The 16,515-nt window shown below is 35.6% G+C and overlaps 1 protein-coding gene across 14 annotated transcripts in view; it reads left to right on the forward strand.

The window, feature by feature from the left end:
• The window catches only part of FRYL (FRY like transcription coactivator), a 161,152-nt gene extending 145,991 nt beyond the window's left edge, over positions 1 to 15,161 (forward strand). For 11 of the 14 annotated variants that reach the window (XM_064653933.1, XM_064653936.1, XM_064653937.1 and 8 more), the window contains 7 exons: positions 93 to 242; positions 2,591 to 2,689; positions 6,884 to 6,952; positions 10,082 to 10,099; positions 11,065 to 11,175; positions 12,553 to 12,749; positions 13,081 to 15,161. In XM_064653933.1, the coding sequence (XP_064510003.1) occupies positions 93 to 242; positions 2,591 to 2,689; positions 6,884 to 6,952; positions 10,082 to 10,099; positions 11,065 to 11,175; positions 12,553 to 12,749; positions 13,081 to 13,339 (903 nt within the window). In that variant the 3' untranslated portion in view covers positions 13,340 to 15,161. The remainder of the gene's footprint in view (positions 1 to 92; positions 243 to 2,590; positions 2,690 to 6,883; positions 6,953 to 10,081; positions 10,100 to 11,064; positions 11,176 to 12,552; positions 12,750 to 13,080) is intronic. The other 3 variants (XM_064653945.1, XM_064653940.1, XM_064653932.1) reach the window with 1 other exon arrangement.
• Positions 15,162 to 16,515: the final 1,354 nt, after the last annotated feature.

Consider the following 16,515-nt stretch of genomic DNA (forward strand, 5'->3'; position numbering starts at 1 on the left):
GATGGAAATTTGCTCTGAAATTCTTAATCTAAAAAGCCAGAGGAGTAGTAAAATACAGTATAAAATAAATGTTTTTCTGATTTGTTTTCTAGACCATTCAAAGAAAGTTTGTATCTATAACAAATGATTCAGTCAGCTTTCTTGGTGAAAGTCTACAGCGCATTGGAACAAAATTCAGAAGTTCTCTGGAAGTGATGATGATGTGTTCAGAATGTCCAACAGTCTTTGTGGATGCAGAAACAGTAAGAATCTCAAACTTACATGTTGGAATGTGTGCATAAAAAGTTTTATGTAACATACAAAATAATTTTGTTAACATTGGGGAAAAAAATAAACTCTTTATAATTGAAATCACAGAGGAATTAAAATGTTAAGTGGCCACTATGTATCATCAACATGTGAAAACACAGGTGAGAAATGCGTTTTCTCACAAAATAACCTCCAGCTGTAACAGTGAACAGTGAGGGAACTTACTGATAGTAGGTATCACTTAAATTCCCTTGTTATTTTTTGCCTTCTCTGCTTGTTCATGTTTATTCTATGTTGTCTGCACAGATGAGAAGAAGGAAGACTACTTATCTAGCAGCAGTTTGCCTTTTTATATTGTGTTATGTATATATTCAGTGATGCATGAGAAACATTCTTGCTACAAATATACAATGAAGACTTTGAATTGTTTGCTACCATGCAAGTTGAAATCTTGGTTATAAAAAACATTAATGCAAGAAGTCAGCTCAGTATTCAGCAACCATAAAAAAAGCTATACTAGAATTATTAAGAAAAGAGACAGCAAAACAAGAAACATCGTTGAGTTAATGTACCTATTCCCAATATACCTACATCCTGAATTTTTTGTCAAGTTCTGATCCCCTGATCTCAGAGGAAATGCAATTGCACTGGAAAAGGTTCAAGAAGGATCACAAGGATTATAAAATATGTGGAATGACTTCCATCTAAGATATGAGTATGCAGGCTAGGATTTTTCAGCCCTTCAGAAGAGAAATCTATGCATAGGTGTCTTGATTATCATGGATAAGTGATAGAAATTATTTTATTTGATCTTAATTTATCTTAATTGATGTTAAGGATAATCAAATTAAGCTAGCAGTTCTTCATGTGGTACATAATCAAACTGTGAAATGCTGTCATTTTCTACAATGTCTGTTCATGTTTTCAAGAAGCAACTAAAGAAATTCATGAAAGAAATAGCCCTGGATAGATTTCCTGAATATGTAGAACAACACATTGACAGAGACTAAGAAAGCATTCTGGGGTAGGTGGGTCACCACATGCTTGCCCTTCTCTGTGCAGCTGCCATTAGACATTGTCAGCTGCAGGGCTGAGGTAGATGGATGTTTGGCCTTGACCCAGTGTGGGAGTCTTCTCCTGACCTTTTTTTACCTTGGTGCTGAGGGGCAACTCTTACGTTCTCACTTAAGAATATGAGGACTTAAAAAGCGTAATACAGATAGTGTGTTTCAAGGGAACCACGTGTTAATGTCTTTTGTTTAACTTAGACCACTTTAAAGCAGTAGAAATTAACCAAATTAACAAAAAAAAAGAAATTTGTTTGGGATAAGAAACCACAAGAAGAGTTACATTAGTGTCTATCTAGAACAGTATGTGTATTTTAAAAAATAAATAAGTAAATACATATATAAAAATACAAATATTAAAAGGAATAAGGAATATAACATATATGCATATAAGTATATAAGTATATAGACTTGTGTGTTTGTGTACTTGCATATGTATGCACATACACACAGTAGTGTTGTTACATTAACAAGTACTGTGTAAATAGATCTTTTCTTTCCAAATAATTTAATTGAAATGAACCTGCTTGTCAGATTACTTCTCACTGATAAAGTACAGAGCTCTTAATGTGTGCAAGGGATGACCAGTGTGAGGAAGGAAGCATCATATTAGAGGCGTGTTTATTACAGGAAGTGGCAGGAGAAGGATTAAGAAGAAAAACCTAAGTGAAAATAAAACTACAGGGAGAAATGTTGTGGAACAAAGCTGAGGCGGCAGCCCCTGGGGGAAAAAGGGATTTTGAAACCATGTTGAAAAAGAGAAAGTCATTAATGGTAGAAAATTCTTCAAATATCCAGCAGTTCTTGCTTTGACAGTTCTGGTTCCTATAGACTGAAGAAGCCTTTCCTGGTAGTATAGTTTGTATGCTGAAAAGGGCAGGTAACCCTCAGTGGATGCTCCTTAGGTTGCTATAGGAGCACACCAGCAGCAGTACCTTTTTTTCCTGCTACAGACTGTTTTACTTACACTAGTGGTGTGTAATGTATCAAATATTCTTTTTTATGAAAGATCTAAAAATTGCTTTGAAATCTCTTTCAGATGTTAACTAGGTACTGCTCTTCTTATTTTGGAATCAAAACTTTTTTTCAGTGATTTAACATATACAGTCACATGTGTTATTTCACTTACTCAAAGGTATCACAAATGATGTGTACCCAGTTAATTTAATTTTTTTTTCCAAATGTGGACTTGGGATTTCGTACTATATAGTTTAGATATTAACTATATAGTTAGATGTTCCATGGCTTCAGAAGTGATTGCTTTTATCTTCCAGCTGCTGTCTTGTGGCCTGCTAGAAACATTGAAGTTCAGTGTTCTGGAGCTCCAAGAACACTTGGATACCTATAATGTCAAAAGAGAGGCAGCAGAACAGGTGAGTCTCTTACATTTCAAAACAAAAATATTAGAACCTACTTATTAAGAAATTGTTATAGGTCCTTATCTCTCAACACAGGTATCTAAAAGTAAAGTGTGGGAAAACATTTCTGACAGTAATGGGGGCTTAAACAGCTATGTCATATGTAGATGCATAAATTTAGGGCTCATCTTACAGCTCGATCTCATTGAGGCTGATGTTTATGTCAGTTGTTTAGAATAATACAGTTTAGTTTTCAAGGTATATGTAGGTAGTTATATCCTTTTTCCCAAGAACCGCAAAGTTGAAAATTTCTGTAGCAAGAGTCTGTATATTTGTTTTTGTGAACATTAGTGTGAAGTTCAGAAAGTAAGATACTAACTTCAGAAAACTGAAACAGGTAAGATTTCTATTTCAAGAGCCAAAAGAAATCTATAATCAGTTTTGCAAATAGATGGAGAGAGAGAATATATGAGCTTTTGTTGTAGAGATGATGATTCCTGGGAAAACTGAACATGCTGAATTTTACTGATCTCAGCAGCCTGTGAGGCTGTGACAACAGCTGTATAGGCAAGTTTAAATGATGCAAAACAGAACCAGAATTCAAGCTGTGATATCTTAGCAGAGCTGTATTTTTCAGCATGAGTGACTCCATGTTTCTTGATCATGCCGAGTTTATTAGGAAATTATGGCCTCTACCTTGCAAAGAGTGCTGACAGCTCATCTGTTCAATAGACTAGACATCCACTTTTTTGTGGAAAGGATCTTTAAAGAAACACAGTTTCCTTGAAACCAATGCTAAAGTATGCCACACAGCCCTGTTAGTGTAGATAAACTGTTTCTAGGATCCAGGCCAGCATTTCTGCTAAAGAGTTGCTGCATTTTTTTGCCTTGTTCTGTGGTAATAACAATTTATTTGATCTAATATAGTGAGGTACATTTTGCATTGTAGGCTTAATCAGAAACAAAGTTCTCATCTAATGACTAACATTATTTTCCTTGATGTAATATTTAATGTCTGGCAATCTCCTATGCGTAATGCTGTCAGCATTCCTAAGAGAAAATGATGTATTTTATTCCTCATTTTAGAGAGCAGCATGGAGGCACAGAGAGGCTAATGATTTGCCCCACAGTCAGACATGAAGATTTGAGGCAGAGTAAAAAGGGACTCGTGTGTGTACTTAGAACGATGACTATACAAACATGGAGGAATTTTACATAAACTCTTCAGCCTTATTTATCATAGCAATAACAAATGGTATTGTTTGGTTGATTTGTCAAAGTATGACGACTTAAATTACTTCCCTTTCAGATGGCCATGAATTCACTAAATGTATTTTTAGCTGATTTTGCACTGCTGTGTATCATATCAACATAAGAACTTCTTTGTATTTTATTTTACTAGGTAAACAAATATGGGTATCAGTTTGATGGCCTCTGTCATTATATCATAGTGAAGGAGTGTTGTTTTTCTGTAGTGGAGCTGTCAAAAGGGAGTCCAGTAACATGTTTCTGTGGTCAGCCTGTCTTCTGCCACAGGATTTGTGAGTGACTGGAACAGGAAGAAGGTTCACAGGGTGAAAGGAATTGTTCTGAAATAACTGAGAACGTTTTGTTAGGGTTTTCTTTTTATTTAATAATTTATAAATAGAAAGGAGCAGTACTGCAGAAGAAGAAACTTTTAGCTTTGACCAATCTTCTCTGACTCTTGATAGAATGTCATTTAGATAATTTCATGCATTATTTAACTGTTTATTGAGCATGTTGATTTAGAGGTAGTGACTAATTATCTCAGATAATTAATGTTTCTAAAACTTTTTTAGAAGTATTTCTCTAGCTGTTGGTCCTTATTTTTTGGTGTGTCTGTTATATAGCACATGCAGACTAAGACTCTTCCAAAGCTCCTTTTTAGATTTTATTTGGTTTTTTATTCTGTCGTCTTAGGCAGAGTATAGGGAGTGATTCAGCGAGACTTCCTGAAGTAAAATCTGAATTTCTGTTGTTGCAGACAATTGTGCTATGTATCCTATCCAATCTGAAAGTATTAAGGCAAAATGCTTAATGAGCTTATTGCAGATCCTTGCTTTTTTCATAAAAACATGCAGAAAAATGGTCAAACAAAGTGGTTTGGCTGCTATATAATAAAGTAAATATAAATTAACAGATAGTTAAATAAATGTAATTTGCATGTTCATCTGGTATCCTCTAGAATCAACCACTGGAAAGTTCTGTATGTTAACTTCTTTAATGAAACTTGTTGTTTTAAAGTTTAATAGATGATGTTTGTCTCTGTCATGCTGTGTGGAGTGCTAGCATTCACATGAATCAGATTGAAAAAGTAAGAGGCTTGGGCTGCAGTTGCTTGAAACTCTTACCTATGTACCAAGATAAGACAGAAAGGTACCTATTGTACAGGGTATGGTTTAGCACATCTGTTTAGGGGTTATTCTGGCAAACCAGCCTGTGCTATGATCAAGAGCAATCCCAGACTTCCCTGGGTTATGCTTTCAGCAACACTTCACCCTATATCTTTGTAGGAGATATATGGGGAAAACATAAATTAATGTAAAGCAAACATATAAAGAAGGTTATTTTGTCACACAATCTACTGCTGTTCCCAAAGAGAAAATTTAGGTCTTTCTACCGTGCTGAACGGATATTCTGTAAAAATTCTTAGCAAATTAATTTTGTGACCTTTTTGGAGCTATTCTGTTTTCTTGCAAGGGAACTGCTTTGACTTCATGTGTGTATTAGGGACAAGAATACTGAATCAGATAAATGTAATAAAAAATACAAAGTTATATACCTATCATAGCATTCTGGGCACACCCTTTATTCAGACTGGTTTTAAGATTTAAAAAAGATCTTAAAAGGGCAGTGTGTGAAAATAAATACTAACTTCCCAATTGCTGATATTATTTGTTCCAGTGCAAACCTTTTCCATCATTACTGATGGATGCTGTCTGATAAAGGTAAAATGAGATTTGCTGTGTATGTTGGTATCCATGTCACTAATTGAAACTGACACCATGGTGTTTAGAGAATTCCATTTCTCCTCTTGATAAGCACACAGGCCTAGTTAATTCACTAAGTAACCTTTATTAAATTGAGCAGATGGGAAATCACATTTTTCTTTTTCTTGCATCAGACAGAGGTTAGAAAAAGGTCACTAAGATTTCCTCTGAGACTCAAGATATCAAACACACACACAGTATGCTAAATTATTTTTCCTTGGATGTATAGAGCCTGTTCTTCATTTCAGAAGATATTTTGCACTTTATCTCAATATGATACGAATATTCCCATTTCAGTAACACACAAATTACCTCATGCTTGCAGTTGTTTACAGTGTACAGAAAAATATGCTGGGCACTGTGTCAATGAGGTGATCAGGTTGTATTGTCCAAGAACATAGTTGACTCTCTAAATGCTTTATAGTAACATGATATTCGTGTGAATGCCAGTACACATGGAGGTTAGTTTTTGATAAATTTGCATGATTGGGTAAAGGTAGAAAAGATTGCCCACTGAAATTAATAAACTTGTTGTCTGCTATAGGAAATGGGGTTAAATACAGCCCTGAGTGGAATCTGCAGGGTCACATTGTGTAATGCAAGAATACTTCATTTCCTTGGCTTGTATGAACTGGAGGTGATGCTAAACTCGGATTGAGCATTTGGGTTTTTTCTTTCCATCCAGTAAACCTGCACTTGCATCTACTTACACAGGAGAGCTCTATTTCCTTCCATTTCTAAAGCAGTCAGAAGAAACAGAACAGGCTTTCTCTCTAATGTGAATTAGTGCTATGTTTTAAATGCTGATAAATTATGTTGGGGTAAACCTTGTGCAGCAAGGAAAGAGAAAATATGATCTCATGTAATAAAAGGGATGTTTCTGCCTCCACCCTCCCACACGTCTCACTGCAACAGTATCCAAAAGGGGGGGTTAGTATTTATGCTGAACTGTACTATCTCCATCTTGGATAGGGAAGGAAATTTACAACAGAAGGGACACAATAAAAAATACAAGTGATATATCAGAGTGGATATCATTACTGCAAACAGCACTGGTAAACAATTGATTTCATATCACAATTTTTCACGTAATCCAAGAATGTGCAAGACTTGATGAAATGTCTTACACGGTTTTAGCACAGTCTTCAGTTTGCTCTGTTTCAGAAGATGTTTAATCTTGATTATATTTATTTTGCAGTGGCTAGAAGATTGCAAAAGAACATTTGGTACTGATGATGGTATTCATGGCACTAACACAGATGCCCAGGTAGGTGTACGTCATTTTTGAGTCTCAGGATATGACATTAAAAAAAATCATAATTGCACAAAAATTCCAATATTTGTAGAGAGATTAAAAATGCATGAAAAGCTTTTCATTTCAGTTATCATCCTATCTTTTGGAAACTCAGAATCTTATGAAGTGGTAGTCTAATAAAAACAGATCTTTTTAATAAAAGTTGGCAACCTTGGGTTCTAGACTTAATAACACTGAGTAGATAAGCAGACTAGATACCATCTGTGTACTAGCAAGTCTGCTTTTCTGCTGCTGTTTCTAGAAGGAAAAAAGATTAGCATTCTAATTATATGCTCAGATAAACAGTCTACCCAAAAACCTCTACAGAATTTAATATAATTAGTAATATATAAGTACATAAGACCTTTCTGGAGCCATTATTAGGGTGAAAAGGAACAGGGATTAAAGTAAGAGTATGGCAAAAAGCTCACAAAACACTTCTCAAGATATCATCTAACAATAGGTGCAGTGACCTATTAATACTAGTTGAATATTTTCTATGTATTTGCATGGCAGTCATCCATGTTAATATTACTAATTGCTATGGTAAGTGATGGCTTTTCCCCAAGTGGACTAGGACTGTTTTTATTTTAATATAGAATAGCTGCATAATATTGACACTGTTGGTAAAAAAGCAAATCCAAAACCTGACATTAGTAGGTACAAGGAATCTGCCATCTGAAGTCCTGTAATAAGAACAGTGAAAGATGTAAGAAAGTAGAATTGCAGGTACCAGATGAACTTATCTTTTGCAAAAATCCCAAATCCAAGCTGAGAAAGGAGGAATTTTATTTATTTTATTCAACTTAACTCTATTCATTGATGCACTTGGTCATGTTTCTGCTGCTAAAAATATAGTCTTCAACAACATAAATGTCTGTGGTGTCTTTGGACTATTTAATCACAAAATGCACCTGAATTTTTAGAATAGCGAAACGTGATAATATGCTGTTGATTTTTTTTATTGCATTGAAGTTGCACATTTAAAAAAGAAATCATTCATATAAGTATAGGTAATGCAAAACCAGCAAAATAATTTGCTACCATTTGCAAGGATTTTTGCAAGGAACACACGGTATTAGTGCATTTTACACTTGGTTTAAATCTTCGTATACTGACAGGTACGTGTTTAGAAATAGGAAGCAACATTTACTATTACAATACAGTAAATGTTCTATATATTAATAAAAAAAGCAGCATTTATGTATTTCAGTCCATATTTATAATGTTGTTTATATACACCAATAAACTGTTGTAACATTTACCGTGAAGGTAGATGTTACTATTCCCACTGTATAGCTAGAGAAACTCAGAAATGGAAGAAAAGCAACATGCAGGCTTTCAAATAGCTTGTACAGAAAAAATCCAGGATTCCAAGTGAGGCAGTTTTGCTTGTTCTTCCCAGTTTCGGCAGGGTTTGAAGATAGCCTCTGATTTTTTCATTTTGGTTTTCAGTCCTAGCCTGCAGGGCATGCTGGTAATTCTTTATGTGCTGCTTGTACTCGCAGGTTCAGTTAAAATCATTTTAATATATAGTGTCCATTGAGAAGGCAGAGTCCTCTTATCCTGCTTTATAAATACACACTATTTACAGAAGTTCTAAATTTGCTCAGAAGAACAGATATTTTTCATTCACTAACACAAATAAGATTTTCTTACTAATTTTTAGCACTGTGGTTCTTACAGCTAAGAAATAGTGAGATTAATTCTGTTCTGGCTTGTGCATTGCCAGCAGACTTGCAAGTAAATCTAATTATTCAGTTCTTGCTATTAGTACACACAAGCCTGAAAGAATGCACCTGGACTCTGGCTAGACTGTTTCTACAGGCAGGTAGAAAAATCAGATTATTTCTCAAGTAAGCATGTATGTGAAAAACACTGAAGCAGCACAAAGACATTTTTAAAAGAAAATCTCTCTTGAATTTTTAAAACATCGCTATCAAGGTGTTGGAGGAAAGAGATTAATTATGGCTTACAGTAATAATGAGACTTGGCTTTAAGAACACTGGAACTTAATGACTAAAATTATTAAATAGTCAACCCTGCCATTTCTCAAATCTGATTCTCTGTGCTTCATTAAAGTTACTCATCAAATTCATGTTGACTTTAGCTGTTCAGAATCTTCACAGTGTTCTGTGCATCAGAAGTTTTTGCTTATATAATAATTGTGCTGTGTATATAATAATTGCACAGAGTGCAGAACAAAAACATGCAGTGTAACACAAACATGCAATGTTACAGCCTGTTATAGCCTGTCCATCACATAGCATATAATTTATTATACACATCATGTACAATCATGTGCTTAGTAAAGCTCAACTGCTTCTGTCTGTTGCATCTTCATATGTTTCGCTCTCAGGCACATGCTGTGGGTCCGGTGGGGCTGTCATGTGCAGGGCAGGGAGTTGGACTTTCATGATTCTTGTGGGTTCTCTGTCATTTGGTTTGCTATGACCACTGTATGTGCTTAAATGCCATCAACACACTTAGTGCTGTACAAAGCACAGAAGTGAAGTTCATGTCCCTAAGTCTGACAAATATATTTTCTGATGATTTTCCCTCTTTCCCGAACATTTTTCTGAAATAGCTTTTAAAAACCAAGTGCAATTACATTACAGAAATCTCTCAGAGGTGTTGAGAATTGAGTTTAGCAAAGCCAGGAATTTTCTAAACTGAATTTAGAATCTAAATTAACATTATATTTCAAATTTTGAAAGGCATTATTTGTGCTTAAACTCTAGTGGTACAGAACAAGTAAGAAGCATTGTACAGATGTCCAGACCTAAATGTCTTTGATTTTGATTACCTTAAATTTGTGACCTTTCAGACTACACAATGTATAAAGACCAGGGTTATGTGTTACTTATGCTGTGGGACATCAAAGCCAATGCTATCTGTCTTTAATTATAGCAGCAAGTAGTTTCATCTCAAATTCAGTCTATTAACTTTTTACATTCAGGGTGTATTTGGAGCATGTTACTTGTATTTCTTCCTCCATTTTACCTGGGACATCTTTTACCCTAATTAAAATTATTTCCTACACTAATTCTTGCTCTTTTTTCTTTCTTTGTATTTTTGTGACCTGCTCATCTTCTTGCTTAGCAAATGGAAATTCTAGCAGTAAGTGATGGTTCTTGATTTATCAAATACTTAATCATGCCAGTCACCAAACTGTGTCCATCTGTCTCATCCATTTGTGAAATAATGGTGTCTTGTCATAGACTATTATAGAAATGCTGTGTGCTTGAATTTTGCATCATCTAACCCATTGAGCTGTTGGTCCTTTGTAGATAATAGGATCCCGTAGATAGTAGAACATTATAAAGATTATTCCATCAGCAGTAGCTTTTATGTCTGTATGTAAAGCAGTATTAACACTGTCTGCACTTTTGACTAGTGTTTTAGATGCATAAAAATGGAACCAAGACAGTGTGTAAGTTAATGCTGCTATTTAATTTCCTTAAGAATATACGACGTCGTATTTTCTAAAATAGAATAAAGGCTATCTTTTATAAAGGAAACATTATTCTTGCCTCCAGGAATGGAATTATTCTCCCCTTATTCGTCAGGCAGTGTAAGCTAAGGGCCAGGTTATATACTGTGCTTACAATACAAATACTCATGGTTATGAAAGACTCCATACTTCCAGACCACAACTGCTTCTTATGGATATTAGATTTTGAATTTAAAACAGTAAAATATCAATAATAAAAGTGATCTATGAAACACTGTCTTGTTTTCAAGATATGAAATCTTGAAATGATCCAGACATTTAAAAATGCCTTTTGAATCACTTCACATTCCACCCTATGCCCCTTCTTGGAAATGCAACTTACTAAAACATAAACTTTAAATCTGTGTGAGAGGGGCTACCTGTAAATCTAGAACTCAATGAAGCTTTCACCTGCTTTTCATTAGCTTCTTGCTATGTTAGTTTCAACATTTTTGGCATTTTCTTTAGTACCCAAGTAACTACTTCTAATTTTGCCCGTTCTATACTGAAGAAGTTGTGACTTATTGTTTCTTGTATTGGATAGTAGAAGTTTTTCACTTCCTCACTATAACAATGTTGCTTACTTTTGTAGGAGCTGGAGTTGTGTCGGAGGCTATACAAGTTGCATTTTCAGTTGCTGCTTCTGTTCCAAGCCTATTGCAAACTCATCAGTCAAGTAAAAACAATCAAAAAAGAAGCAGAGGTAATGAAAATCATGCCATTTAGCTTGTAATTGTTGACATTTTAAAGTCAAACAATTTAAAATACACTTGGATAACATTTTCATCAGTGGGACATCTTTTTAGAAACTAGAGGAGGGTACCAGCTGTTTTATAGCCAATTATTAAGATTTAAGTAGACCTTACAAGAACTTTCTGAGATGTTCAATTATCTGTGTTGATTTTTGTACATCTTCAAAGCTCTTAAAAAAACAGGAATGCGGGGAGTCCAGTGATGAGGATTTTAAATATTTCAGTAGTGCTCCTGGTGTATTCTAATCAAGCTACAATCAAGGCTTATCAACTGCACTCAACAGCGTTCTGTGACAAAGCCCCTTTCCATCATCCTGGTGTTTCCTATTGCAAACACCATCATTTGCTACCAACTGATTTATTTAACTGTGTCGCTGCAGCCACCGTGCAATTCCTCTGCAACCTCAGTTCCCATCCCAAGCACAGTTAGTAGCATGTTCTAGATGTTTTATGCCTGATTTTTAGTTGTAGTAACTTCAGAAGTAAAAGGTGTCCTTCAGCTGTGCATGTGGTATGTACGTGAAGTTAATTGAGTTAATCTGTATGCATTATGCTATTAATAATATCTTCTGAAAGTTCTCCCCTGGCTCTGGAATGCAATAAACAGAGGTAGCAGGAAAAAAAATAGGCTGGGTCTTACTTGATATAGTAGGGAGGAAAATGAAAAAGCTGGGTGAAAGTCTTTGGCTTATGAGTAGCTTCGGGAAAAAAAATGGTATGTTCCTCACTTGTATTTTCAGATTTTTGTAGAGACTGCAAATAAGTTTTTTTCTATGTGAAGAATGTTGTGGAAGGTTGGCACAGTCCCACAACAGTCCCACTTCTTGCCTAACTTAGTCAGATGCAGAATCATGTTCTGAGAGATGCCCTTGTGTTTTACTCATGCATTGGTGCTAAAGCCAAAGATAGTATTATTATATACAGGCTGTATTACAATTCCTTTGCTGGGTTACCAGTCTTCTTGATTTTTTCTCCATATCTAAGCTGTCCTTGTAGTAACACCATTCCTATACTTTTCTGTAGTGTTTAACTTTTCTTGTCAGTTTGTTATTAAGTAACGTAGGGGAAAAGAAATGTGTTTTTTGAAATTAATTTTAAAAGAACTAGGAAGGAAACTCCATCAGGGGAAAGCCCAAATACCTGACATAGATGCTTGGGCCATTACATTAAATTAACTGTATACTTGAACAACTGCAGCAAATATTTGGGTGTACTTTTTCTGTTTCTCATTTATTAATGTAAAGGGGGGGAATGTAAATCTGATCTGCTGAAAATTAAATTGGCTGAAAATAGTTTAAACAAGAAAAGGTAACTTATACTTGTTTTAGGTCATAAACATGTCCGAAGAACTTGCTGTTTTGGAGAGCTGTCTGAAAGAGGCTGAGGCTGCGTCTGACAGTGGTATTGAAGAAGTTGAAATTGCAGAGGCTTCCCAAGCTAGCACAGAAACAGCTATTCACTCTCTCATTGAAACCCTGAGAAACAAGGAGTTTGTGTCAGCTGTAGCACAGGTCAAGGCTTTCAGGTAAGTGCTTAAGGATTGCTTTCAGTTGTTTCTTAGTGGACCTTTTTAAATTAAAAACAGGGATAGGCACTATTCCAGGTTTTTCTCAGCTCTTGCTGGATGTCCTTTTTGAAAAGGACAAGGACTGTTGTTTCATTAAAGCTCTTGCAATTTAAAAAAAAAAGCAATACTACTAGTACTTGTTCTTTAGAAATGATACAGTTAATTATCAGGACTCTATGGAAGAAACATTTTTCTTGCATTTTCCGATGTCTTCTGTTCAAGTGTCTGTTTAAAGAATATGTAAACATTTAATTTTTTTAATGTTTAAATCCATATTGTGTGTTTACAGATCTATTTGGCCCCACGACATCTTTGGCAGTTCTGAAGATGACCCAGTTCAAACACTGCTGCACATATATTTCCGTCACCAGACACTTGGCCAGACCGGCAGCTTCGCAGTTGTAGGCTCCAACCAAGACATGTCTGAGGCCAGCTCAAAGCTGATGGAACTTAATCTAGAAATTCGAGAGTCTCTACGCATGGTGCAATCCTATCAGCTTCTAGGGAAGATCAGACCAGGAATAAATCTTGTGAGCACTGGATTCTGAACAGCTGTCATTTAGAAAAGAACTGATGATGATGACACTTCAGACTATTATTGAGCACCTTTCATGAAAAACATAAAAACAAGCTTCCAGCAATCCTGACAACCAACACAATTTTATCACAGCAAGAAACTGTTTCATCAGAAGTAAAAATCTGAAAATTGAAGTGAACATCCTACTTGACTGCTCTTTCTACACAGCAGCCTGTGTGGCAGTAGTATTTTTTTATTAAATTTATCTATAAAAACTACATGAAAGGAAAAGGGCTTAAATGTAATGCATACATATGCATTATTTTCTGTTGTAACAGAACTCTAACTGATATTTGCAGTAACAGCCTCTACGGGTTGAATCAGTATCGCAGGTGGGATGATGCTAAAATCAAGGCTGGTTTATTTTGGCTGAAGACCTGCAAGGCTTCCTGGCTTTTCCAGCAGTAGTAGATATAATCATCAACTAATACCTAACGAGACACTTTGCAATGTCATGAAGAATGTGCAGTCCAACATGAGTAGAATGACTTACGACTGCAAAAACCATTGACTTCTCAGTGTTTTATTTGCTTTTGTTGTCTGTAATAAGGAAATTATGTGTGTGAGTTAGAATGTATGGCTATGTGACAGTTTGTTTTTTGAAGGTATGGATGATTGTTAAATAAGGTCTCAGAGCATGCTTAAAAGAGCTGCAAGATTATTTTTGAAGAAATTTTATTTTATTAGATCTAATCCTCATAGTGTGTAAATGTTAGGACATTTAATAATATTTTCAACTGGGATTTCCCAGTGTTTCTAAAAGAAATAATATATCTGTTAACTTTATTGGAATGCTGCTCAGTTCTCTGACCAGTGCTTATGTTACAAATATTGATAACAACTAACCAAAAAGTAGCTGCCTGCAGAGACTTTAAAATGTATATTAAAGATATATGCTGCCCATCAGCAATTCTCATTAGAAGTTAACTTATTTTATTCTGTATATATTCTAGAAACTGTATAGTGCAAAACCAGTATTTTTCTTGTAAATTTGTGCAATGCACTGTTAAAACAGTAGGTGTATAAAGCTATGAGGGGAAGGGGGGTTCCCTCGTGGTAGTCACATACAGTACTTGCAGTCTGAGTAGTCTGCAGGGTTTGAAGAGTTTGAATGCACGTATATGCGTCTTCATGGCTCAACTGCAGCCTAAGGAATTGGGACTATATGGAAAAAAATAAATTACTGACTACCAAAACATGCAAACAGGCAATATATTCATAGTTCAGTGTCAAAGTCTGTAGCATAAAACAAACTGGATTCTGTTGAAACCAATAGCATTTTGTAGAAAAAAAAAAAAAAAGAAAAAAAAAACAGAAAAAAAGAATGTAGTCCCACTATTCCTGTGATTTGAAAGGAACACCCAGTATTTTTATATACATCTCTTACCCACTGTGATTTTTTTTAAATGGGCTCTAATTCCAGAGTTTAGAATGTAGAATTGAAATTCTTAGCTCTGCCTTTTTGAGGGAATTAGACCCCACTAGAAATGTAATTATGCTGAAATGCATTAATTGAAGGCACTGTGCACACTGTTGGACTGCTGACAGTAGTTATGTTATCCTAACAAGTTCTGTAACTGGTCAAGGCACATCCATATTCACTGTATTTTTTTTCCCTGTCCCTGATAAAATTGAATTATTTTGATGGTTTTGTGGTACTGTAGATGGTGTTCTTAATTATTTAATTAGTATTTACCAGGGATAAGTAGTTTTATTTAGGGGCACATTACACTTTTATTTACATCATCTTTTACCAGCTTTTTTTGTAAAAATAAAAGACATTGTATCTGTCATTTTGTGTATTTTTACAAGCTAGAGTTTAAATACTTTAGCCAAGCAGACCAAACACTGACAACAGAAACCTGGGTGCCCTGAAGTCATGTTTTTTTCCTTTTATGTCCTGTCATTGCAGCAGCATTTTCCTAGGCATCTTCTGAAACTGTTAATGGATTTCTCATGAAACTCAAACCTGAATTCATATGTCATTCCTTATGCTTTACATCTTCCTCCATTTATAATGGCTAGTGGAACCTGCCCTATGGAGCAGAAGCACACCAGCTGACTGTGTTATATTGCTTTAACTTTGTGAAGCTTTTCAAAAATTATTCCTCAACTACTGCATAAACTGCCACCCTGCATTACCTGATGCCAGGTATGTTCCAAATCTGAAGCTATGGTAAAGCTGTCTAGAAAAAAAACAAAACATCAGACAGCTCCAGTAAGATGCAGCAAATATAGCACTGACTGAGCTAACATGTGCAAAAGAATTCCATCATGAAAAAGCCGTACAGGGCAAGTTCAAGATATCTTTGAAGAACTGGCAACACGAAGGCTGTTTCTTTCCACTTTGCATAATCACATAGGTCAGGAGTTGCTTTCCTTTTTCTTGCTGAGTCTGGGAACCAGTGCCCATGACACACAGTGTGTGCTGTCAAGGACATGACAGGGCAGTAAAACTGAAAAGGAACTAGAGAAATACAGAACTGTACTTTAGCATCTAGCAGTAAAAGCATTGAATATATTTATGTACGAGGGATGACATGTAGAGCTACTATGGAACTGAGGAATGCTACAGGATAAAGGAAAGCTTGTTTAATATGGCTGCCCACTGCCCTCTACTCCTCCAAGTCACAAAACTTTGCAATAGCTAATGAAAGCAGGGGTGGCTCTTTGCTGCTACCTGCCCTGGGAGCCTTCATCAACTGCTTGCTTGGACAAGTTGCTGCTGAAGCACCAAGTTCACATCAGCTAGGCCTGTTTTACATCTTATCAAGCAGAACCAACTGCTGCTCTGCTTAGTGGGGATGACAACCCTGAAGTTGTACTAAGTTTCACTTTAAGCTATTACTGATAATAATCACGTAAGAGTCACCATTTTCACAGCAAGTAAACCTCAGAGCAACGCTTGTGAGAATACATGTAAAAGTAGGAAGCACTTGACTGCTCATATTGCCATTAATTGCCATATGATTTGATACTGACATGGCACAGAGCTTCAGTTCTCAGGCTCATTATCAATGTGCACAAATTCATCACCATCAGGAACAGACCATTAGAATGGGGAAGGCAAATAGGAAAATGTATTGAAGAACACCCTTAGAGGGGAATATGCTCAGAAGTTAGAAGACATCCTAGATCATAGCTGCA

Source organism: Pseudopipra pipra, chromosome 4 (assembly GCF_036250125.1).
Source record: "Pseudopipra pipra isolate bDixPip1 chromosome 4, bDixPip1.hap1, whole genome shotgun sequence".
Lineage (NCBI taxonomy): Eukaryota > Metazoa > Chordata > Aves > Passeriformes > Pipridae > Pseudopipra > Pseudopipra pipra.